The 25,500-nt window shown below is 35.9% G+C and overlaps 1 protein-coding gene across 1 annotated transcript; it reads left to right on the top strand.

Annotated features, from left to right (window-relative positions):
* Positions 1–1,325: 1,325 nt before the first annotated feature.
* LOC106402822 (WD repeat-containing protein 43) lies at positions 1,326–24,559 on the top strand. The gene is made up of 10 exons (XM_013843618.3): positions 1,326–1,458; positions 1,548–1,646; positions 1,763–1,998; positions 2,087–2,169; positions 2,255–2,366; positions 2,467–2,529; positions 2,700–4,226; positions 4,317–13,703; positions 13,794–23,182; positions 23,273–24,559. The coding sequence occupies exons 1-7, from the start codon at positions 1,416–1,418 to the stop codon at positions 2,892–2,894; spliced, it is 831 nt and encodes a 276-aa protein (XP_013699072.1). The 5' UTR covers positions 1,326–1,415; the 3' UTR covers positions 2,895–4,226; positions 4,317–13,703; positions 13,794–23,182; positions 23,273–24,559.
* The last annotated feature ends 941 nt before the right edge of the window (positions 24,560–25,500 follow it).

Here is a 25,500-nt window from a genome sequence, read left to right as displayed (position 1 = left end):
TGAAAATCAAGGATTTTTAGTAATTAAACTCCTCAAAAGATGAATAGTAAAAAAGACTTTTAACTAAACATCATGTGAAATATAAATCATCAACTTTAATTCCGTTAACGTATGTCGTCTAAAAAACAGTTTATAAATTGAAGGTTTATAACGTTGAAAACTTAATTGATTGGGTTTTTTACGATTCAAAAATAGTCGAGATATTTTATTACTAAAAGTCATTAAATTTTTTAAAATCTTTATTGTCATTTATACATTGTTTTAGATTGTTTTATAATCATTTAAAACTAATTTTTAATTTTTAATACATTACTTTATAACCGATTTATAACACTTCATAAATATTTTATACTTTTACATATGATTAATACGGTTTCACAATAATTTTATAAGTTTTTTACAATTTCTACTATTTGTTAAGATAAAATAATCTAACATTATTCATGATACTACTGAAACATAAAGTAATACAATAAATCAAAAATAATATATCAATATATTATTTTACTGATCAAGAAAACAAAAATATAATGTATTGTTCAGAAATCAATGAAAATAAAAATAATCATGCATTATTTTTGGAGAACAGTGGGAAAGTATGAGCTAGAGGACATAAATCATTGATGAATACATAAATAAGAAAAAAGTGTGTCGTACTCTAAATAAAAAGATTGACTTCATTGATGAATTATCCTCGACACTACTTAAGACTTAATATAACTTAAATTTTTAAATAATTTGATATTTGACACTGGCGATACAGACACACAAATTTTCTTATATCACTATTGCCAAATATCACATAATTCAATATTTTGAAATTATATTAAGTGGTAACTAGTGTTGAAAATTATTAATTTATGATGTATAAATTAATGTATTAAAATTTATAAATTAGTTTTAAAGGCTTATAAATCAATGTAAAACAATGTATAAATGATAATAAATATTTTATAACATTTAATGATTTTTAATAATAAAATTCTTCAATTATTTTTGAATTGTAAAAAACCCATCAACTAAGTTTTCAACATTATAAATCTTCAACTTATAAATCGTTAACGTATGTCACCCTCCGTCAACATATATTAACGAAATTAAAGTTGATGATTTATTTCACAAAATTTTTAGTTGAGTGTTTTTTTTTGATTAATCTTTAATTGAAGGGTGTAATTACTAAAAACCCCAAAAATTAAAGCAAAAATATATATGACTGGGAACAGATTAACATCATAAACTCAGCCCAACTATCGAGTCATGTCGGCCCAATAGAGAAAAAAGCACTTCAACCCAATCTAATCCGACCCGACCCGACCCGACCCGACCCGTAGCTTTTAACTAGTATGTAGTAGTGGAAACTTGAACCCTAAACCCGCGTCGTCTCTCTCTTCCGCTTCTCTCGTCCATCGCCGACTATGGCCAAAGAGAAACTGAAGCCTCTTCCCACCTCAGATGGAGGTTCGCTTTACTCAATTCTTATCCCATCGTAGCTTCTTCACATGTCTAAAACACCTTACTCATCGTCGTGTTTTGTATGAATTCAACAGGTGAAATCGCCGAGACTCCTCCCCGAGAGAAGAAGCATAAGAAGAAGAACAGGAAGCGAGCTGAGCCTGGTCCCGACTTACCTCCAACGCGTGATTACGGTAAGAGATTATTCAAAGTTTACAGCTTTCGTTAAAGCTATGGACTTTGTCAAGCTGGTGGTTTTTGAAAGGCTCCATTTTTTTTTTAAATTAGGTTTCATAATCTGATGATATAGGTGTTGATGAAGATAGAGATGGAGTGTTGGTAGACGACGCTCACAACGAGCCCACGATGGGTGATAAGTTATCGAGTCTTAACTTACTAGGTGGAGAGAAAGTTATCACTGAGGATTCTGCTCCGAGTGATGATAAGCCTCCTACTGCAGCCTCTGTGAACGTTCTTCTGAGACAAGCATTGCATGCTGATGATCGGTCTCTTCTACTTGATTGCTTGTACAACCGAGATGAACAGGTTTCGGAAAGATGTTTCTTTAACCTTTTCTTCGCTCTTGGTTTCTCCTTACTTCTTTCTTACAGTTGTGTATGTATGCTTTTAATAGGTGATTGCTAACTCCGTTGCTAAGTTGAATTCAGCAGAAGTACTCAAGCTTTTGAATTCTCTTTTACCAATACTACAATCAAGGTGAGAGTTTGAAGATATGTTTTGTGTGTTTGTTGAAGCTGATCTTCAAGTGGTGATTTTTTTTATATACTTTCTTGCTTTGCAGGGGTGCAGTATTGGCTTGTACGATTCCGTGGATAAAGTCTCTGTTACTTACTCATTCCAGTGGGATTATGTCCCAGGAGTCATCCTTGCTCGCATTAAACTCCATGTATCAGGTTAGGAACTGTATGAGTTTATTGTATGACCGTGCTTTCTCTGGCGGCTTTGGGGTATATGATGATTGATATGTGTGTTTGATTGGTTGTGTGTGTGCAGCTCATCGAATCTCGGATATCAACTCTTCACACTGCTGTACAAGTTTCAAGCGAATTGGACTTGGTATGTATTGTATTGCCCTGAAACGAGGAAGGATTTAGATTTCAGTATGTAGCCTAGGGGTAGCAGTTAGGTTTGGTGTTCGATTGAATAAGGTCGCTTTGCTTGGATAACACTTGACATTTGGACGAGAGAGTATTTTCCTGATTTGTCGTTGCTTGTGTTTATGGTAGATTGTGGACGACTTGGATGAAGAAGAAGAAGAAGATGAAGGTCCTGTGATCTATGAGGACAAGGACAGCGATGAAGAAGAAGGAGGAGCAGGAGCAGAGGAAGCAATGGAGACAGATGAAGAGGGAGACGAATCAGACGATGAAGATGCTGATGGTGTCAATAGTTTTGAAGATTTTGACGACATGAGCGATTGACAAGACTTCCTTAAAACGGAAAGAGTTTTGATTTGTGTGAGGCATATTTGATTGTTAGATGTTATGAAGGTACAAGTCTCGGCACGAATTTTGTAATACGCAATGTTTCTATCAGTTGGACTTTGTCCTGACAAAGAGTTTATTTTTTCTTAAAAAATTTTGACGGCAATATGAAAAGTATAGAATTTACAATTTCCAATAAGTTAAATAAACCCATTTCGAATCATTTACAATTTTAATAAAGTAATAAAGCTCATAGTGATGAAGTTCATTATCTCAGTTTGCTTTTGGTCCATTAAAAGCATGGTGAGTCACAGAGTGAACAGAGTGATTTTTTGCTTTGGAGGATCCCACTTTGGTGGGTGTGATCACAAGACCAAAAGCATGGCCTTCTTTCAAAGGTCAGAGCAATCAGATTATGAGAAAGCTGTCAGGTCTAGAATGGTGGAAATTGGTTATGGAAGAGCAGATAATTAATAGAGGGACTTTTCTCGTTGCACAAAGCGTAACAAAAGAAAAGAGCGTTGGTGATAGAGTTTAGATATATGAAACTCTAAGAACACTCGCTTATAATTCCAATAGAAATGAATAAAGCTTTGAGTATGAAACAAACTAGACTCTCATGGCGATTCCAGCTTGAAGCAACGAGAGAGATAGACTCATAGCGTCTAAATAATCAACATCAAAGCATAAAAAAACAGAATGAACAACAATTCTATTATTAAAGAAACGATGATTCGTAACGGCAAAGACCCTTTTTCCATCCGCAGATTTTCTTTTTCATTTAACTTGCGATTCAACGTCTCTTGCCACGTCATCCTTGCTCTGTTTCTCAACTCTGTAATTATTCTTTCTCACGTAAGCCTTATGGTACCTATCAGTTTGACACAATCTTATGTGGTGCAAGGTGCTCCTAGATGGCTGGCGATTTATATATGCATGCCACATCCCACCACTTCACTCCAGAATGAGACGCGTCGCCAGATGTAGCTTTGTGAGATAGGGAATGCTGCCAGCCCATCCATGATTTGTGCATGGTATAGAAAACGATGGATCATAAATGCGAGAAGCCTTGAAAAATAGAGCACAACTGAAGAACAATTTGTCTATATGGCGAGCGGACAGAATGAGGAGTTCAGTGTGAAGGCCGGCCAAAACGTGGGCCAAGCACAAGTCAGTGGTCTATAGTTCAGTTTCCCCATTACTTGTCACTTTTTTATTAATAGAAGTGTAAAAAATGAAAATTCTTATGTTTGATATCAAGTGAAGAGGGATGATTAGAAAGTGGACAACAACACCAACTCTTCTCAAACTTCTGGCTTTCTCCAGCAGGTTAACTAACACATAAACCCTACATGTTGTTTTAGATTCTTTGGTTTTCTATGTACTCTAAGTGAAGTAAGAATGGTGGTGATTTATCAGAAAGGGGAGAAGGTGAAGAGCATGGCTCAAAGAGCATCAGAGGCAGTGAAGAACAAACTGGGGATGAACAGTGACAACGACAATGATTATAAGAACAAGAACCCTTTGGACAGGAATAATCCTAACAACACAACCTGTCCAAGCATGCCTGGTCATCTTCCTTCCGATATTTAACTTTGTTTTCTTCACAAAACGCATCTTTTCGAATTCCACTAGACTCTCTGTAATAACAATAAAAGGGATCCACACAATACATTCAACCCAACACATGTTCAAACCTGGCTTCAGTCTTTGGAATTCAAAATAAAAAGAAGACATGTTGAGACTTTGGTTATAGTCTTCGGAATGATCTTTCTATCTCAAAAACCGGTTTACACTTAGGTAGTTCCACCCCAGCCCAGGCCAGCTACTGTTCTTTTCACATGTTTTGATGGTAGACATTGCAAGTGCATTCATTGGATCAACAAACTTCTTTAGCAGAGGATCATCATTATTGCCGCATCTCATCTGACACGAGCACCACCACATTCACCGCCTGCATCAACAGTACCTACAATGCTTTCCTCACAAGATTCCGTGCTCCTTTCATGTCATCTCTCTCTTTATCGCTTATATGGCTGGAATCACCGTATGCTCCATCAGTGGAAGGATTCCCTCAATCAATGGAATTTTCAGAGACGTTTCAGTTTGTTTGTCAGAGATCTGCAACAGGGGATGGTGATGATGATATTCTCAAATTTACAGAAAATGCAGAAAACAGGTTAGGGTAGACATGAAAGCTGAGAAAAGCTCCCACTAACACATAAACAAGTACCATCAAAAACCAAACAAAAAGAGAAAAAGAGTTGTTTTGGTGGAGAAACATGTAGAGAGAAGTAAAAATACATTTAGTATGGAACATTTCTAAACTTCTATTTCGTCCCACATCGGTTTCTTGACTCAAAATTGTGTTGTTTATATAAGTCCTTCAAACAGTTACTGTACGTCGAGCTCAGTAACAAGGGCTTGTGACCCATGTGGGGACAACAAGTTGGTTGAACACTGGCTCGGTCCACAGGTCGGATCTGTTGTGGCACTGTTCTGGGCTGCCCAGTCCAAGCCGAGAGTGAACCGTGTGTGTTGAGCGAAGGCTTGGCTCAGGCGGTTCCTAAAGTGGAGGGCAATGCGCTAGGCTGGTTTCACAGAGCAGCGATCACCTCCCTCTTTCGGTAGTGGACAGATCACGGCTTAACGTCACTCAGGTTCACCATGGCCTGCTGGCTCGTACCCAGCTGGACAACCATTTTTTTTGTTAACCAAGTTTCATCTCCTCCATTATTATTTTTTTTTCACATTTTTTTCCTTTCATCAAATTCAGTTGATACGGAAAATGCAGTAACGCTGATAAAATCTGATTAAAAACAAAAATGATTCGCAGTCAAATTAGCCTATCACGTATGTTAAAAAATGATTCAACGGCTCTGCCTAAAATGCATTAGTTCGGTTTGGAGTTAGGTTAGATGCTAACTTAAGCAACATGATCTCTTCTTAACCCTTGTTATTTTACTAATCTTCTTGGTTCAAAATTAGGCGGGAAGGGTTATCGGAGCGGTGACAATGGGGAGGAGAGGGCGTGTGAGTTAAGTTAATCTCCGACGCTTAAACCGTAATTCTCGCCTTGTAAACAAAATAAACAATATTATGAAAAAATGGTCAATGTTAAAAGACAATATCAAATGGGATTATTATCCTCTCGGTAAATTTGACCGACTTGACATATTATTATATGTATTTCTTCTCAGAACTATCTGAGTATTTCCTCTCTTTCTACGTTCATTTCACACACTCATGCTAAATATATATCTATCCTCTTTATCACTCGTTGTCTTCTCCACTTTTCACATATGTACATAAGACAATAATAATACTATAATATAACTATAACCATCGCCTATTATTTACAACACGTTATCAGCACGACCTCTCATATACCGGTAAAATCCATCAATCCGGAAGTTCTAACCAATCAAAGCTTGTCAGTCCGAAAGTTCTTAAACCAGCCGAGGTAATGTTTAAATTTATGTATTTCAATATATTTGATTTATTTAAATTTTATTATTATTCTGAAGTAAGAGGCTAGACCCTCTCTGTTTATTTTTCGGGATGATAGGCACTGCATTTCCCGACTGATCGTTATGGTAGGCTATGCCTTCACGATCAGAGAAACACGTGATAGACTTTGCCTCCGTGAATAAAAAGAAAAGGTCAAAAATGGTAGACTAAGTCTCCTCGGACCTTGAAATAAGTAAAAATCAAAATAGTAGACCATGTCTCCTCGGACTTTGAAAAATAATGATTAATATGGTAGTCTATGATTCCTCGGATCATGTGATAGGGTAAGCCTCCCGATTTTATTTATGTAATTTAATTTTTGTCTTTATTTTAAGCCTTTAATTTCTGAATTTAAATTATGCATTTAAATTCCCGTTTATATATATTATTATTCTATGAATATCATATCGAATTTGATAGAGCTCAAAATAAATGCCCAATTTTTTACCCCGAATAAAATTAAAGAAAAAAATAAATTAATGAAAGTTTTCTTTATGAATCACTTCCGAACGGTATGGTTCGATTTTGTTTAGATACTAAAGATTTTTTTTTTTAATTTTAGATCATGCTTCTGAAAAGATTCGACATATTTTTGTATAGGTATACCTATAGGAGAAAAAATGTAAAAATTTTAGTAAGTTCTTAGGTATTAAGTTAATCGGAGAATATTACGAGAAATATAAGATCTGGGCAGTGGGTGCAGAGATGCATCTGAATGAAAATGAGCTTTTAGAAATCATCGATATATAAACTATATCTGATGAGAAAAGGGTAAAGCCATGATAATTTACACTACTTCAGTGATGGTTTATAAGATGAGGTGTATCATGAGTATCATGAGAAAGATCAAGAAGGTCTTTGAGTAATTAAATCTTTCAAAGAAAGGATTCGCCAATTTGTTGGAGTTGATGTAAATCCTCCATAAAATTTTAAAAGAAAAAAACTCATGATACTAAACCATCATGTACGTCCTACTAGAAAATGACGAAGGTATGGATGCGGTAGAAACCGCTATCGTGGTCGTGGAAGAGGACGAGGAAGAAGATTCCGTCCATGTGAAATAATTAGAACTTCCACGAAAAATGAAAGTGGTCGGATGATAAAAGGCAAACAGAAAATGTTTGTTATAGATACGACCAGAAAGAAAATTGGGTACATAGTTATCGTACACTCATCTCTTATGAGCCCAGACCATCTTTTCATGGCTTGAATACTCATCTTGATGATTCAGATTTTCTGGTTGGTCCAGAAAATAAAAATAAAATATCGATGCGATATGAAAATTATTTTTCTGAAGAAATTTTGAGATTCCGGATGGAGATAGACATACTTGGCAGATATTTGGTCATCGTACATGGTAACAAATATCTATTTTTTCTCAAAATAAATAAGTATAGTATTTAGTAATATAAACATATTATTGGCTCTAGAAGAGCTTATGATGAAAAGACATGCATAAGAAGAAGATGACAAAATTATAAATAAGTGGTAAACCTAAAGTTTACTGATATATGACCATCTCCAATAATGTTATCAACATTATTGTGAAATGTTGAAAAATTAGAAGTTTTTCACATATAGCATGTCAAGAAAATAAAGGAAACCATCATGGGTGATGAATCATCAAACAAGTTCACTATATGTGATTTCTTTAAGCAGACCCCAAATTAAGATCTCACTCTAAAGGATTTGAAACATAATTCATCCCAAATGGGAAAAGTGAATATGTTATTGGTTCTAGAGTGAGATTAGATTTTAGACATGGAGTGTCATCATCTCGAGGGGGAGAATTAAAGAATCGTAGTAAGTGGAACATTGAAAAAATTATGTTCGCACTCGAAAAAGAACTTGATAAAGTAAATTCAAGTAAGATGATCCCCATGATCGGGTGTAAAAATGCAGTTGTGCATGTAATAAAGACATATACAATCCAAAAGGATAAAGTATATGGATAATTAGAAATATGCTCGCAAGTTTGTTAGAAACATATGATAAGCTGATGGAATGAGATATGTAAATCCATTTACAAAATGCATGCCAGACATTTTGATGAAATAATGAAATCTCATATTCCTGCTGAAAATGCTCCAATAATAAAATGTGTCATAAGCGGATGATATATGAGTCTATGTCACGCTAGAGACGTGATAGACCACTTTGGTTCCAAAGAATCCTTGAAAAGGAGCAAATATATGAATAGAGGATGAATCTCATGATGAGGCCGTTGATATGGTTAATATAATAGTCAGGTACCTGGGTAAATCATTGATGATGATAAAAAGATCTCGATTAACCATATCAGTACGGATAAAAAGATGGAAACCAAAGAGAAAATAGATTGTCGACAAGAAAATGAAAAAAATCGCTATATAAATAAGGATTATGAATCTACCTCTATGTATGAGGGTAGAGTGAATTGATTGGCCATCAATTCGATGTAAAGCTCGTTAGAAAAATGAGATATTTTTGGACCAAAAGTCCAAGGTATATATTTCTCCAGAGAATAAAATGAAAGATGACCTTGAGGTATGAAAAACGGCTTGTTCCGAGGTCATTGGTGAAAATTTAAAATAGATGCAGTATATTGATATGTCTGGCAGGACACAAAAACGACTTGAGTTGTATCTTGATATTTTAGTAATCCCTGGAGAGTTAAAGATGCTCTCGGGAATGTATAAAACTCTGGAAGAGTTAGAACAAGTCGTATATAAGGTATCTTGAACCAGTAACTAGTGATATGTTTATGGCACGGTTCGCCGATTGTCATTTTAATGAGAATGAATTTCCAGTGTTAGAGGGAGGAATTAGAGAAATTCCTAAAGATATTACATGGTGTACACAATCGTTGTTACACCTTGACCCCCCTATGAATTAAAGAGAACATGAAATTCAGGAAATTGTGCATTTGCATAATTTGGCAAACCAGTTACCAAATGTGTTCACAGATACGACATGATATACCTGCTGAAAATGTTCCATCAAGAGTTGATGTTCCTAAAGAACAAACTGATGGTAGCAAAATGAATGAACCTAGGGTTCAGTTAAAGAGGGGGAGACCAGCGGGTTCTAAAGTTAAAAATCTCCGAAAGAAAAAAAAATGTTGAGCAAAGCAAAAGGTTTAGGAAGAACCTGATATTGAAAGATGTCTGAAAGAAGACATAAATGGAAGGGTTCCAGAAGAACCTAATACTGAAAAATGTCTGAAAGAAGGCATATATGAAAAGGTTCAAGAAGAACCAAATAAAGATAGCGATCCAGATGACGCGAAGGGAACATAAAACTATGAGATTTCCATCAACTATGCCCTTGATGAAAAGTAATAGATAAAAGATGTTGATGGAATGTTCTCTTTTTCTGTGTCCAAAGATATCGATCATGAAAATGATGATCCCGATCCAAGGTCCATTTTGGAATGTTAAAAGACATGATTGGGAGGAGTGGCAGAAGGCCATTCGAATTGAATTATTCTCCCTAAATAAAAGGAATGTCTTTGGACCTATAGTCATAACGCGTGAGAATATAAATCTTGTTGGGTATAAGTGGGTAGTCGTGAGAAAAGTAACACGATATAAAGCCTGATTAATTGCCCAAGGTTTTTCTCAGAGACCGGAAATTGTTTTTGAGGAAACTTATTCCCCGGTAATAGATGCAATTACGTTTAGATTTTTGATGTGCTTAATGGCGTTTAAAAATCTTGAAATGCATCTCATGGACGTTTTGACTGCATACTTGTATGGATCGTTGGATAACGATATATGTATGAAACTTCCTGAGGGATTGAAAATGCCAGGGGCATTCAAAGAAAAAATCCAGGGAGATTTGATCGGTCAGTTACAGCGATCATTATACGGATTATAAAGAAATCGTCATCTGGCTTTGTGATCATTGATGTATATGTAGATGACCTGAGCATAATTGGAACGAAAAAAAAGGAGGCTGATGATGCTTGAAATCATATGAAAGAGGAGTTCGAAATGAAAGATCTCGGAAAAACAAAGTTTTGTCTTGGGCTCCAGATAGAGCATCTCCGAGAAAGAATAATTGTGCATCTATCAAATCATACGAAAAGGTTATTGAAACGCTTTTGTACGAATAAAGCGACTCTTTTGAGTACTCCAATGGTAAATAGATCTCTCGATGTTGAAAGAGATGTTTAAAAGATCCTGGTAAGATCTTACATAAATAAGTACTTTGGAGATGTTAATGGTAATAAAGCATATATGAGCTTATATATCTTGCGAGTTATATTTGATTAAATATATTTTTTGACACTAATGTCTTTGCAAGATACATCTCATTTCCTATTTATGGAAATTAGAATGGCGTCGAGAACATGTCAGTTCTCTCCGAGGTACGTATTGATTCAGAATTGGTTTATCATAGAAACTCCGAGTTTGGTATGGTTTTGCAGATACATGTTATTTATAAAGTCGGACGTAAACCGGATATGGTTTTACAATTGGTGGAACCGCGATCTCTTGACGGTCCCAGAAACAAACTCTGGTTGCGACATCTTCGAATCATGCAGAAACTATTGCGCTTCACGAAGTATGTCGAGAATGTGTGTGGCTTCGGTCAATGAGTCACCACCTACAATAATCAAACAGAATAGTCAACGAGAAAAAACAGACGAAAATATTTAAAGATAATTTGGTTTGTGTTGCTCAACTCAAAGAATGATATATCAAGAGCGACATAACAAAACACATAACCAAGAAGTGGACATTGAATGTGTACGGTCATGCGACAATCTGGCTTACTTGTTCACAAAAGCTTTTCCGACTACAACATTCCGAAAATACGTCTATGGTATCAGAATGCAGCATTTGCGTGACCTATGATGAGAAATCTATGTCTACTATTTTTATGAGGAGATAATAGCAGTGTATTTTTTTTCTTGTCATGGTTTTTGTCCTAATGGATTTTTCTGTGATCAGGTTTTTAACGAGGCAATACGTAATACAAGTCGGATAATCGAGGGAGTGTGTTAAAAAATAATATCAAATGAGATGATTATCCTCTCGGTAAATTTGACCGACTCGACATATTATTATATGTATTTCTTCTCAGAAATATCTGAGTTTGACCGACTCATTTTCTGTATAAATAGTGGTCTTGTGTTATAGAAAAGATGATCAATCAAGAATTATAGTTTCATCTCTCTTTCTACGTTCATTTCACACACCCATACTAAATATATATCTATCCTCTTTATCACTCGTCGTCTTCTCCAATTTTCGCATATATACATAAGACAATAATAATACTATAATAAAACTATAACCCTTGCCTTTTATGTACAACAGTCAATTTTATTTAGCTTTTTGGAATCTTGCTTCCTTGTTTCTCCAAATTAACAAAGTCAGATTCAATTGTTAGGCAACATCTCTTACACTCCGTCCAAGCACAATATTTAGATTCCATGCTCTTTTCAATAATAAATAAAAACATGATTAATGCATGCCAATGTATGTATTATTCTATGTTGCATGGAAACTCGGTTGAAGGTCCGTTTCATGTTTCTGAATCTCTCGGAAACACATTTGAAACTTGTTACTTAAAAAGCTCAGTTTCGAAACTTAGCGAAAACTTGCGTTTATGTTTTGGAAACTCGTGTTTCTATTCTGAAAACGCTAGAAATTTTCAATTGGTTATGACTCGTTGTTATGATTTTTATTTTAGTTAAACTATTTAATATTTAAGTACCGAATTTTTGTTATTTTGAAATTTTTATATGATTTTAATGTTTAATGATGAAATTTTTATACGATTGTGGACGACTTGGATGAAGAAGAAGAAGAAGATGAAGGTCCTGTGATCTATGAGGACAAGGACAGCGATGAAGAAGAAGGAGGAGCAGGAGCAGAGGAAGCAATGGAGACAGATGAAGAGGGAGACGAATCAGACGATGAAGATGCTGATGGTGTCAATAGTTTTGAAGATTTTGACGACATGAGCGATTGACAAGACTTCCTTAAAACGGAAAGAGTTTTGATTTGTGTGAGGCATATTTGATTGTTAGATGTTATGAAGGTACAAGTCTCGGCACGAATTTTGTAATACGCAATGTTTCTATCAGTTGGACTTTGTCCTGACAAAGAGTTTATTTTTTCTTAAAAAATTTTGACGGCAATATGAAAAGTATAGAATTTACAATTTCCAATAAGTTAAATAAACCCATTTCGAATCATTTACAATTTTAATAAAGTAATAAAGCTCATAGTGATGAAGTTCATTATCTCAGTTTGCTTTTGGTCCATTAAAAGCATGGTGAGTCACAGAGTGAACAGAGTGATTTTTTGCTTTGGAGGATCCCACTTTGGTGGGTGTGATCACAAGACCAAAAGCATGGCCTTCTTTCAAAGGTCAGAGCAATCAGATTATGAGAAAGCTGTCAGGTCTAGAATGGTGGAAATTGGTTATGGAAGAGCAGATAATTAATAGAGGGACTTTTCTCGTTGCACAAAGCGTAACAAAAGAAAAGAGCGTTGGTGATAGAGTTTAGATATATGAAACTCTAAGAACACTCGCTTATAATTCCAATAGAAATGAATAAAGCTTTGAGTATGAAACAAACTAGACTCTCATGGCGATTCCAGCTTGAAGCAACGAGAGAGATAGACTCATAGCGTCTAAATAATCAACATCAAAGCATAAAAAAACAGAATGAACAACAATTCTATTATTAAAGAAACGATGATTCGTAACGGCAAAGACCCTTTTTCCATCCGCAGATTTTCTTTTTCATTTAACTTGCGATTCAACGTCTCTTGCCACGTCATCCTTGCTCTGTTTCTCAACTCTGTAATTATTCTTTCTCACGTAAGCCTTATGGTACCTATCAGTTTGACACAATCTTATGTGGTGCAAGGTGCTCCTAGATGGCTGGCGATTTATATATGCATGCCACATCCCACCACTTCACTCCAGAATGAGACGCGTCGCCAGATGTAGCTTTGTGAGATAGGGAATGCTGCCAGCCCATCCATGATTTGTGCATGGTATAGAAAACGATGGATCATAAATGCGAGAAGCCTTGAAAAATAGAGCACAACTGAAGAACAATTTGTCTATATGGCGAGCGGACAGAATGAGGAGTTCAGTGTGAAGGCCGGCCAAAACGTGGGCCAAGCACAAGTCAGTGGTCTATAGTTCAGTTTCCCCATTACTTGTCACTTTTTTATTAATAGAAGTGTAAAAAATGAAAATTCTTATGTTTGATATCAAGTGAAGAGGGATGATTAGAAAGTGGACAACAACACCAACTCTTCTCAAACTTCTGGCTTTCTCCAGCAGGTTAACTAACACATAAACCCTACATGTTGTTTTAGATTCTTTGGTTTTCTATGTACTCTAAGTGAAGTAAGAATGGTGGTGATTTATCAGAAAGGGGAGAAGGTGAAGAGCATGGCTCAAAGAGCATCAGAGGCAGTGAAGAACAAACTGGGGATGAACAGTGACAACGACAATGATTATAAGAACAAGAACCCTTTGGACAGGAATAATCCTAACAACACAACCTGTCCAAGCATGCCTGGTCATCTTCCTTCCGATATTTAACTTTGTTTTCTTCACAAAACGCATCTTTTCGAATTCCACTAGACTCTCTGTAATAACAATAAAAGGGATCCACACAATACATTCAACCCAACACATGTTCAAACCTGGCTTCAGTCTTTGGAATTCAAAATAAAAAAGAAGACATGTTGAGACTTTGGTTATAGTCTTCGGAATGATCTTTCTATCTCAAAAACCGGTTTACACTTAGGTAGTTCCACCCCAGCCCAGGCCAGCTACTGTTCTTTTCACATGTTTTGATGGTAGACATTGCAAGTGCATTCATTGGATCAACAAACTTCTTTAGCAGAGGATCATCATTATTGCCGCATCTCATCTGACACGAGCACCACCACATTCACCGCCTGCATCAACAGTACCTACAATGCTTTCCTCACAAGATTCCGTGCTCCTTTCATGTCATCTCTCTCTTTATCGCTTATATGGCTGGAATCACCGTATGCTCCATCAGTGGAAGGATTCCCTCAATCAATGGAATTTTCAGAGACGTTTCAGTTTGTTTGTCAGAGATCTGCAACAGGGGATGGTGATGATGATATTCTCAAATTTACAGAAAATGCAGAAAACAGGTTAGGGTAGACATGAAAGCTGAGAAAAGCTCCCACTAACACATAAACAAGTACCATCAAAAACCAAACAAAAAGAGAAAAAGAGTTGTTTTGGTGGAGAAACATGTAGAGAGAAGTAAAAATACATTTAGTATGGAACATTTCTAAACTTCTATTTCGTCCCACATCGGTTTCTTGACTCAAAATTGTGTTGTTTATATAAGTCCTTCAAACAGTTACTGTACGTCGAGCTCAGTAACAAGGGCTTGTGACCCATGTGGGGACAACAAGTTGGTTGAACACTGGCTCGGTCCACAGGTCGGATCTGTTGTGGCACTGTTCTGGGCTGCCCAGTCCAAGCCGAGAGTGAACCGTGTGTGTTGAGCGAAGGCTTGGCTCAGGCGGTTCCTAAAGTGGAGGGCAATGCGCTAGGCTGGTTTCACAGAGCAGCGATCACCTCCCTCTTTCGGTAGTGGACGGATCACGGCTTAACGTCACTCAGGTTCACCATGGCCTGCTGGCTCGTACCCAGCTGGACAACCATTTTTTTTTGTTAACCAAGTTTCATCTCCTCCATTATTATTTTTTTTTCACATTTTTTTCCTTTCATCAAATTCAGTTGATACGGAAAATGCAGTAACGCTGATAAAATCTGATTAAAAACAAAAATGATTCGCAGTCAAATTAGCCTATCACGTATGTTAAAAAATGATTCAACGGCTCTGCCTAAAATGCATTAGTTCGGTTTGGAGTTAGGTTAGATGCTAACTTAAGCAACATGATCTCTTCTTAACCCTTGTTATTTTACTAATCTTCTTGGTTCAAAATTAGGCGGGAAGGGTTATCGGAGCGGTGACAATGGGGAGGAGAGGGCGTGTGAGTTAAGTTAATCTCCGACGCTTAAACCGTAATTCTCGCCTTGTAAACAAAATAAACAATATTATGAAAAAATGGTCAATGTTAAAAGACAATATCAAATGGGATTATTATCCTCTCGGTAAATTTGACCGACTTGACATATTATTATATGTATTTCTTCTCAGAACTATCTGAGTATTTCCTCTCTTTCTACGTTCATTTCACACACTCATGCTAAATATATATCTATCCTCTTTATCACTCGTTGTCTTCTCCACTTTTCACATATGTACATAAGACAATAATAATACTATAATATAACTATAACCATCGCCTATTATTTACAACACGTTATCAGCACGACCTCTCATATACCGGTAAAATCCATCAATCCGGAAGTTCTAACCAATCAAAGCTTGTCAGTCCGAAAGTTCTTAAACCAGCCGAGGTAATGTTTAAATTTATGTATTTCAATATATTTGATTTATTTAAATTTTATTATTATTCTGAAGTAAGAGGCTAGACCCTCTCTGTTTATTTTTCGGGATGATAGGCACTGCATTTCCCGACTGATCGTTATGGTAGGCTATGCCTTCACGATCAGAGAAACACGTGATAGACTTTGCCTCCGTGAATAAAAAGAAAAGGTCAAAAATGGTAGACTAAGTCTCCTCGGACCTTGAAATAAGTAAAAATCAAAATAGTAGACCATGTCTCCTCGGACTTTGAAAAATAATGATTAATATGGTAGTCTATGATTCCTCGGATCATGTGATAGGGTAAGCCTCCCGATTTTATTTATGTAATTTAATTTTTGTCTTTATTTTAAGCCTTTAATTTCTGAATTTAAATTATGCATTTAAATTCCCGTTTATATATATTATTATTCTATGAATATCATATCGAATTTGATAGAGCTCAAAATAAATGCCCAATTTTTTACCCCGAATAAAATTAAAGAAAAAAATAAATTAATGAAAGTTTTCTTTATGAATCACTTCCGAACGGTATGGTTCGATTTTGTTTAGATACTAAAGATTTTTTTTTTTAATTTTAGATCATGCTTCTGAAAAGATTCGACATATTTTTGTATAGGTATACCTATAGGAGAAAAAATGTAAAAATTTTAGTAAGTTCTTAGGTATTAAGTTAATCGGAGAATATTACGAGAAATATAAGATCTGGGCAGTGGGTGCAGAGATGCATCTGAATGAAAATGAGCTTTTAGAAATCATCGATATATAAACTATATCTGATGAGAAAAGGGTAAAGCCATGATAATTTACACTACTTCAGTGATGGTTTATAAAATGAGGTGTATCATGAGTATCATGAGAAAGATCAAGAAGGTCTTTGAGTAATTAAATCTTTCAAAGAAAGGATTCGCCAATTTGTTGGAGTTGATGTAAATCCTCCATAAAATTTTAAAAGAAAAAAACTCATGATACTAAACCATCATGTACGTCCTACTAGAAAATGACGAAGGTATGGATGCGGTAGAAACCGCTATCGTGGTCGTAGAAGAGGACGAGGAAGAAGATTCCGTCCATGTGAAATAATTAGAACTTCCACGAAAAATGAAAGTGGTCGGATGATAAAAGGCAAACAGAAAATGTTTGTTATAGATACGACCAGAAAGAAAATTGGGTACATAGTTATCGTACACTCATCTCTTATGAGCCCAGACCATCTTTTCATGGCTTGAATACTCATCTTGATGATTCAGATTTTCTGGTTGGTCCAGAAAATAAAAATAAAATATCGATGCGATATGAAAATTATTTTTCTGAAGAAATTTTGAGATTCCGGATGGAGATAGACATACTTGGCAGATATTTGGTCATCGTACATGGTAACAAATATCTATTTTTTCTCAAAATAAATAAGTATAGTATTTAGTAATATAAACATATTATTGGCTCTAGAAGAGCTTATGATGAAAAGACATGCATAAGAAGAAGATGACAAAATTATAAATAAGTGGTAAACCTAAAGTTTACTGATATATGACCATCTCCAATAATGTTATCAACATTATTGTGAAATGTTGAAAAATTAGAAGTTTTTCACATATAGCATGTCAAGAAAATAAAGGAAACCATCATGGGTGATGAATCATCAAACAAGTTCACTATATGTGATTTCTTTAAGCAGACCCCAAATTAAGATCTCACTCTAAAGGATTTGAAACATAATTCATCCCAAATGGGAAAAGTGAATATGTTATTGGTTCTAGAGTGAGATTAGATTTTAGACATGGAGTGTCATCATCTCGAGGGGGAGAATTAAAGAATCGTAGTAAGTGGAACATTGAAAAAATTATGTTCGCACTCGAAAAAGAACTTGATAAAGTAAATTCAAGTAAGATGATCCCCATGATCGGGTGTAAAAATGCAGTTGTGCATGTAATAAAGACATATACAATCCAAAAGGATAAAGTATATGGATAATTAGAAATATGCTCGCAAGTTTGTTAGAAACATATGATAAGCTGATGGAATGAGATATGTAAATCCATTTACAAAATGCATGCCAGACATTTTGATGAAATAATGAAATCTCATATTCCTGCTGAAAATGCTCCAATAATAAAATGTGTCATAAGCGGATGATATATGAGTCTATGTCACGCTAGAGACGTGATAGACCACTTTGGTTCCAAAGAATCCTTGAAAAGGAGCAAATATATGAATAGAGGATGAATCTCATGATGAGGCCGTTGATATGGTTAATATAATAGTCAGGTACCTGGGTAAATCATTGATGATGATAAAAAGATCTCGATTAACCATATCAGTACGGATAAAAAGATGGAAACCAAAGAGAAAATAGATTGTCGACAAGAAAATGAAAAAAATCGCTATATAAATAAGGATTATGAATCTACCTCTATGTATGAGGGTAGAGTGAATTGATTGGCCATCAATTCGATGTAAAGCTCGTTAGAAAAATGAGATATTTTTGGACCAAAAGTCCAAGGTATATATTTCTCCAGAGAATAAAATGAAAGATGACCTTGAGGTATGAAAAACGGCTTGTTCCGAGGTCATTGGTGAAAATTTAAAATAGATGCAGTATATTGATATGTCTGGCAGGACACAAAAACGACTTGAGTTGTATCTTGATATTTTAGTAATCCCTGGAGAGTTAAAGATGCTCTCGGGAATGTATAAAACTCTGGAAGAGTTAGAACAAGTCGTATATAAGGTATCTTGAACCAGTAACTAGTGATATGTTTATGGCACGGTTCGCCGATTGTCATTTTAATGAGAATGAATTTCCAGTGTTAGAGGGAGGAATTAGAGAAATTCCTAAAGATATTACATGGTGTACACAATCGTTGTTACACCTTGACCCCCCTATGAATTAAAGAGAACATGAAATTCAGGAAATTGTGCATTTGCATAATTTGGCAAACCAGTTACCAAATGTGTTCACAGATACGACATGATATACCTGCTGAAAATGTTCCATCAAGAGTTGATGTTCCTAAAGAACAAACTGATGGTAGCAAAATGAATGAACCTAGGGTTCAGTTAAAGAGGGGGAGACCAGCGGGTTCTAAAGTTAAAAATCTCCGAAAGAAAAAAAAATGTTGAGCAAAGCAAAAGGTTTAGGAAGAACCTGATATTGAAAGATGTCTGAAAGAAGACATAAATGGAAGGGTTCCAGAAGAACCTAATACTGAAAAATGTCTGAAAGAAGGCATATATGAAAAGGTTCAAGAAGAACCAAATAAAGATAGCGATCCAGATGACGCGAAGGGAACATAAAACTATGAGATTTCCATCAACTATGCCCTTGATGAAAAGTAATAGATAAAAGATGTTGATGGAATGTTCTCTTTTTCTGTGTCCAAAGATATCGATCATGAAAATGATGATCCCAATCCAAGGTCCATTTTGGAATGTTAAAAGACATGATTGGGAGGAGTGGCAGAAGGCCATTCGAATTGAATTATTCTCCCTAAATAAAAGGAATGTCTTTGGACCTATAGTCATAACGCGTGAGAATATAAATCTTGTTGGGTATAAGTGGGTAGTCGTGAGAAAAGTAACACGATATAAAGCCTGATTAATTGCCCAAGGTTTTTCTCAGAGACCGGGAATTGTTTTTGAGGAAACTTATTCCCCGGTAATAGATGCAATTACGTTTAGATTTTTGATGTGCTTAATGGCGTTTAAAAATCTTGAAATGCATCTCATGGACGTTTTGACTGCATACTTGTATGGATCGTTGGATAACGATATATGTATGAAACTTCCTGAGGGATTGAAAATGCCAGGGGCATTCAAAGAAAAAATCCAGGGAGATTTGATCGGTCAGTTACAGCGATCATTATACGGATTATAAAGAAATCGTCATCTGGCTTTGTGATCATTGATGTATATGTAGATGACCTGAGCATAATTGGAACGAAAAAAAAGGAGGCTGATGATGCTTGAAATCATATGAAAGAGGAGTTCGAAATGAAAGATCTCGGAAAAACAAAGTTTTGTCTTGGGCTCCAGATAGAGCATCTCCGAGAAAGAATAATTGTGCATCTATCAAATCATACGAAAAGGTTATTGAAACGCTTTTGTACGAATAAAGCGACTCTTTTGAGTACTCCAATGGTAAATAGATCTCTCGATGTTGAAAGAGATGTTTAAAAGATCCTGGTAAGATCTTACATAAATAAGTACTTTGGAGATGTTAATGGTAATAAAGCATATATGAGCTTATATATCTTGCGAGTTATATTTGATTAAATATATTTTTTGACACTAATGTCTTTGCAAGATACATCTCATTTCCTATTTATGGAAATTAGAATGGCGTCGAGAACATGTCAGTTCTCTCCGAGGTACGTATTGATTCAGAATTGGTTTATCATAGAAACTCCGAGTTTGGTATGGTTTTGCAGATACATGTTATTTATAAAGTCGGACGTAAACCGGATATGGTTTTACAATTGGTGGAACCGCGATCTCTTGACGGTCCCAGAAACAAACTCTGGTTGCGACATCTTCGAATCATGCAGAAACTATTGCGCTTCACGAAGTATGTCGAGAATGTGTGTGGCTTCGGTCAATGAGTCACCACCTACAATAATCAAACAGAATAGTCAACGAGAAAAAACAGACGAAAATATTTAAAGATAATTTGGTTTGTGTTGCTCAACTCAAAGAATGATATATCAAGAGCGACATAACAAAACACATAACCAAGAAGTGGACATTGAATGTGTACGGTCATGCGACAATCTGGCTTACTTGTTCACAAAAGCTTTTCCGACTACAACATTCCGAAAATACGTCTATGGTATCAGAATGCAGCATTTGCGTGACCTATGATGAGAAATCTATGTCTACTATTTTTATGAGGAGATAATAGCAGTGTATTTTTTTTCTTGTCATGGTTTTTGTCCTAATGGATTTTTCTGTGATCAGGTTTTTAACGAGGCAATACGTAATACAAGTCGGATAATCGAGGGAGTGTGTTAAAAAATAATATCAAATGAGATGATTATCCTCTCGGTAAATTTGACCGACTCGACATATTATTATATGTATTTCTTCTCAGAAATATCTGAGTTTGACCGACTCATTTTCTGTATAAATAGTGGTCTTGTGTTATAGAAAAGATGATCAATCAAGAATTATAGTTTCATCTCTCTTTCTACGTTCATTTCACACACCCATACTAAATATATATCTATCCTCTTTATCACTCGTCGTCTTCTCCAATTTTCGCATATATACATAAGACAATAATAATACTATAATAAAACTATAACCCTTGCCTTTTATGTACAACAGTCAATTTTATTTAGCTTTTTGGAATCTTGCTTCCTTGTTTCTCCAAATTAACAAAGTCAGATTCAATTGTTAGGCAACATCTCTTACACTCCGTCCAAGCACAATATTTAGATTCCATGCTCTTTTCAATAATAAATAAAAACATGATTAATGCATGCCAATGTATGTATTATTCTATGTTGCATGGAAACTCGGTTGAAGGTCCGTTTCATGTTTCTGAATCTCTCGGAAACACATTTGAAACTTGTTACTTAAAAAGCTCAGTTTCGAAACTTAGCGAAAACTTGCGTTTATGTTTTGGAAACTCGTGTTTCTATTCTGAAAACGCTAGAAATTTTCAATTGGTTATGACTCGTTGTTATGATTTTTATTTTAGTTAAACTATTTAATATTTAAGTACCGAATTTTTGTTATTTTGAAATTTTTATATGATTTTAATGTTTAATGATGAAATTTTTATACGATTGTGGACGACTTGGATGAAGAAGAAGAAGAAGATGAAGGTCCTGTGATCTATGAGGACAAGGACAGCGATGAAGAAGAAGGAGGAGCAGGAGCAGAGGAAGCAATGGAGACAGATGAAGAGGGAGACGAATCAGACGATGAAGATGCTGATGGTGTCAATAGTTTTGAAGATTTTGACGACATGAGCGATTGACAAGACTTCCTTAAAACGGAAAGAGTTTTGATTTGTGTGAGGCATATTTGATTGTTAGATGTTATGAAGGTACAAGTCTCGGCACGAATTTTGTAATACGCAATGTTTCTATCAGTTGGACTTTGTCCTGACAAAGAGTTTATTTTTTCTTAAAAAATTTTGACGGCAATATGAAAAGTATAGAATTTACAATTTCCAATAAGTTAAATAAACCCATTTCGAATCATTTACAATTTTAATAAAGTAATAAAGCTCATAGTGATGAAGTTCATTATCTCAGTTTGCTTTTGGTCCATTAAAAGCATGGTGAATCACAGAGTGAACAGAGTGATTTTTTGCTTTGGAGGATCCCACTTTGGTGGGTGTGATCACAAGACCAAAAGCATGGCCTTCTTTCAAAGGTCAGAGCAATCAGATTATGAGAAAGCTGTCAGGTCTAGAATGGTGGAAATTGGTTATGGAAGAGCAGATAATTAATAGAGGGACTTTTCTCGTTGCACAAAGCGTAACAAAAGAAAAGAGCGTTGGTGATAGAGTTTAGATATATGAAACTCTAAGAACACTCGCTTATAATTCCAATAGAAATGAATAAAGCTTTGAGTATGAAACAAACTAGACTCTCATGGCGATTCCAGCTTGAAGCAACGAGAGAGATAGACTCATAGCGTCTAAATAATCAACATCAAAGCATAAAAAAACAGAATGAACAACAATTCTATTATTAAAGAAACGATGATTCGTAACGGCAAAGACCCTTTTTCCATCCGCAGATTTTCTTTTTCATTTAACTTGCGATTCAACGTCTCTTGCCACGTCATCCTTGCTCTGTTTCTCAACTCTGTAATTATTCTTTCTCACGTAAGCCTTATGGTACCTATCAGTTTGACACAATCTTATGTGGTGCAAGGTGCTCCTAGATGGCTGGCGATTTATATATGCATGCCACATCCCACCACTTCACTCCAGAATGAGACGCGTCGCCAGATGTAGCTTTGTGAGATAGGGAATGCTGCCAGCCCATCCATGATTTGTGCATGGTATAGAAAACGATGGATCATAAATGCGAGAAGCCTTGAAAAATAGAGCACAACTGAAGAACAATTTGTCTATATGGCGAGCGGACAGAATGAGGAGTTCAGTGTGAAGGCCGGCCAAAACGTGGGCCAAGCACAAGTCAGTGGTCTATAGTTCAGTTTCCCCATTACTTGTCACTTTTTTATTAATAGAAGTGTAAAAAATGAAAATTCTTATGTTTGATATCAAGTGAAGAGGGATGATTAGAAAGTGGACAACAACACCAACTCTTCTCAAACTTCTGGCTTTCTCCAGCAGGTTAACTAACACATAAACCCTACATGTTGTTTTAGATTCTTTGGTTTTCTATGTACTCTAAGTGAAGTAAGAATGGTGGTGATTTATCAGAAAGGGGAGAAGGTGAAGAGCATGGCTCAAAGAGCATCAGAGGCAGTGAAGAACAAACTGGGGATGAACAGTGACAACGACAATGATTATAAGAACAAGAACCCTTTGGACAGGAATAATCCTAACAACACAACCTGTCCAAGCATGCCTGGTCATCTTCCTTCCGATATTTAACTTTGTTTTCTTCACAAAACGCATCTTTTCGAATTCCACTAGACTCTCTGTAATAACAATAAAAGGGATCCACACAATACATTCAACCCAACACATGTTCAAACCTGGCTTCAGTCTTTGGAATTCAAAATAAAAAAGAAGACATGTTGAGACTTTGGTTATAGTCTTCGGAATGATCTTTCTATCTCAAAAACCGGTTTACACTTAGGTAGTTCCACCCCAGCCCAGGCCAGCTACTGTTCTTTTCACATGTTTTGATGGTAGACATTGCAAGTGCATTCATTGGATCAACAAACTTCTTTAGCAGAGGATCATCATTATTGCCGCATCTCATCTGACACGAGCACCACCACATTCACCGCCTGCATCAACAGTACCTACAATGCTTTCCTCACAAGATTCCGTGCTCCTTTCATGTCATCTCTCTCTTTATCGCTTATATGGCTGGAATCACCGTATGCTCCATCAGTGGAAGGATTCCCTCAATCAATGGAATTTTCAGAGACGTTTCAGTTTGTTTGTCAGAGATCTGCAACAGGGGATGGTGATGATGATATTCTCAAATTTACAGAAAATGCAGAAAACAGGTTAGGGTAGACATGAAAGCTGAGAAAAGCTCCCACTAACACATAAACAAGTACCATCAAAAACCAAACAAAAAGAGAAAAAGAGTTGTTTTGGTGGAGAAACATGTAGAGAGAAGTAAAAATACATTTAGTATGGAACATTTCTAAACTTCTATTTCGTCCCACATCGGTTTCTTGACTCAAAATTGTGTTGTTTATATAAGTCCTTCAAACAGTTACTGTACGTCGAGCTCAGTAACAAGGGCTTGTGACCCATGTGGGGACAACAAGTTGGTTGAACACTGGCTCGGTCCACAGGTCGGATCTGTTGTGGCACTGTTCTGGGCTGCCCAGTCCAAGCCGAGAGTGAACCGTGTGTGTTGAGCGAAGGCTTGGCTCAGGCGGTTCCTAAAGTGGAGGGCAATGCGCTAGGCTGGTTTCACAGAGCAGCGATCACCTCCCTCTTTCGGTAGTGGACGGATCACGGCTTAACGTCACTCAGGTTCACCATGGCCTGCTGGCTCGTACCCAGCTGGACAACCATTTTTTTTTGTTAACCAAGTTTCATCTCCTCCATTATTATTTTTTTTTCACATTTTTTTCCTTTCATCAAATTCAGTTGATACGGAAAATGCAGTAACGCTGATAAAATCTGATTAAAAACAAAAATGATTCGCAGTCAAATTAGCCTATCACGTATGTTAAAAAATGATTCAACGGCTCTGCCTAAAATGCATTAGTTCGGTTTGGAGTTAGGTTAGATGCTAACTTAAGCAACATGATCTCTTCTTAACCCTTGTTATTTTACTAATCTTCTTGGTTCAAAATTAGGCGGGAAGGGTTATCGGAGCGGTGACAATGGGGAGGAGAGGGCGTGTGAGTTAAGTTAATCTCCGACGCTTAAACCGTAATTCTCGCCTTGTAAACAAAATAAACAATATTATGAAAAAATGGTCAATGTTAAAAGACAATATCAAATGGGATTATTATCCTCTCGGTAAATTTGACCGACTTGACATATTATTATATGTATTTCTTCTCAGAACTATCTGAGTATTTCCTCTCTTTCTACGTTCATTTCACACACTCATGCTAAATATATATCTATCCTCTTTATCACTCGTTGTCTTCTCCACTTTTCACATATGTACATAAGACAATAATAATACTATAATATAACTATAACCATCGCCTATTATTTACAACACGTTATCAGCACGACCTCTCATATACCGGTAAAATCCATCAATCCGGAAGTTCTAACCAATCAAAGCTTGTCAGTCCGAAAGTTCTTAAACCAGCCGAGGTAATGTTTAAATTTATGTATTTCAATATATTTGATTTATTTAAATTTTATTATTATTCTGAAGTAAGAGGCTAGACCCTCTCTGTTTATTTTTCGGGATGATAGGCACTGCATTTCCCGACTGATCGTTATGGTAGGCTATGCCTTCACGATCAGAGAAACACGTGATAGACTTTGCCTCC

This window comes from Brassica napus, chromosome C8, assembly GCF_020379485.1.
Source record: "Brassica napus cultivar Da-Ae chromosome C8, Da-Ae, whole genome shotgun sequence".
In the NCBI taxonomy this organism is placed as follows: Eukaryota; Viridiplantae; Streptophyta; class Magnoliopsida; order Brassicales; family Brassicaceae; genus Brassica; species Brassica napus.
This window is presented reverse-complemented; position numbering and strand designations above follow the sequence as displayed.

Bases quoted from the DNA above. Each gene is read 5' to 3' on its own strand.
- LOC106402822 (XM_013843618.3), top strand. From the start codon at position 1,416: ATGGCCAAAGAGAAACTGAAGCCTCTTCCCACCTCAGATGGAG. The intron at 1,999-2,086 runs GTTTCGGAAAGA...TGCTTTTAATAG, and splicing joins TGTACAACCGAGATGAACAG to GTGATTGCTAACTCCGTTGC. The intron at 2,367-2,466 runs GTTAGGAACTGT...GTGTGTGTGCAG, and splicing joins CATTAAACTCCATGTATCAG to CTCATCGAATCTCGGATATC.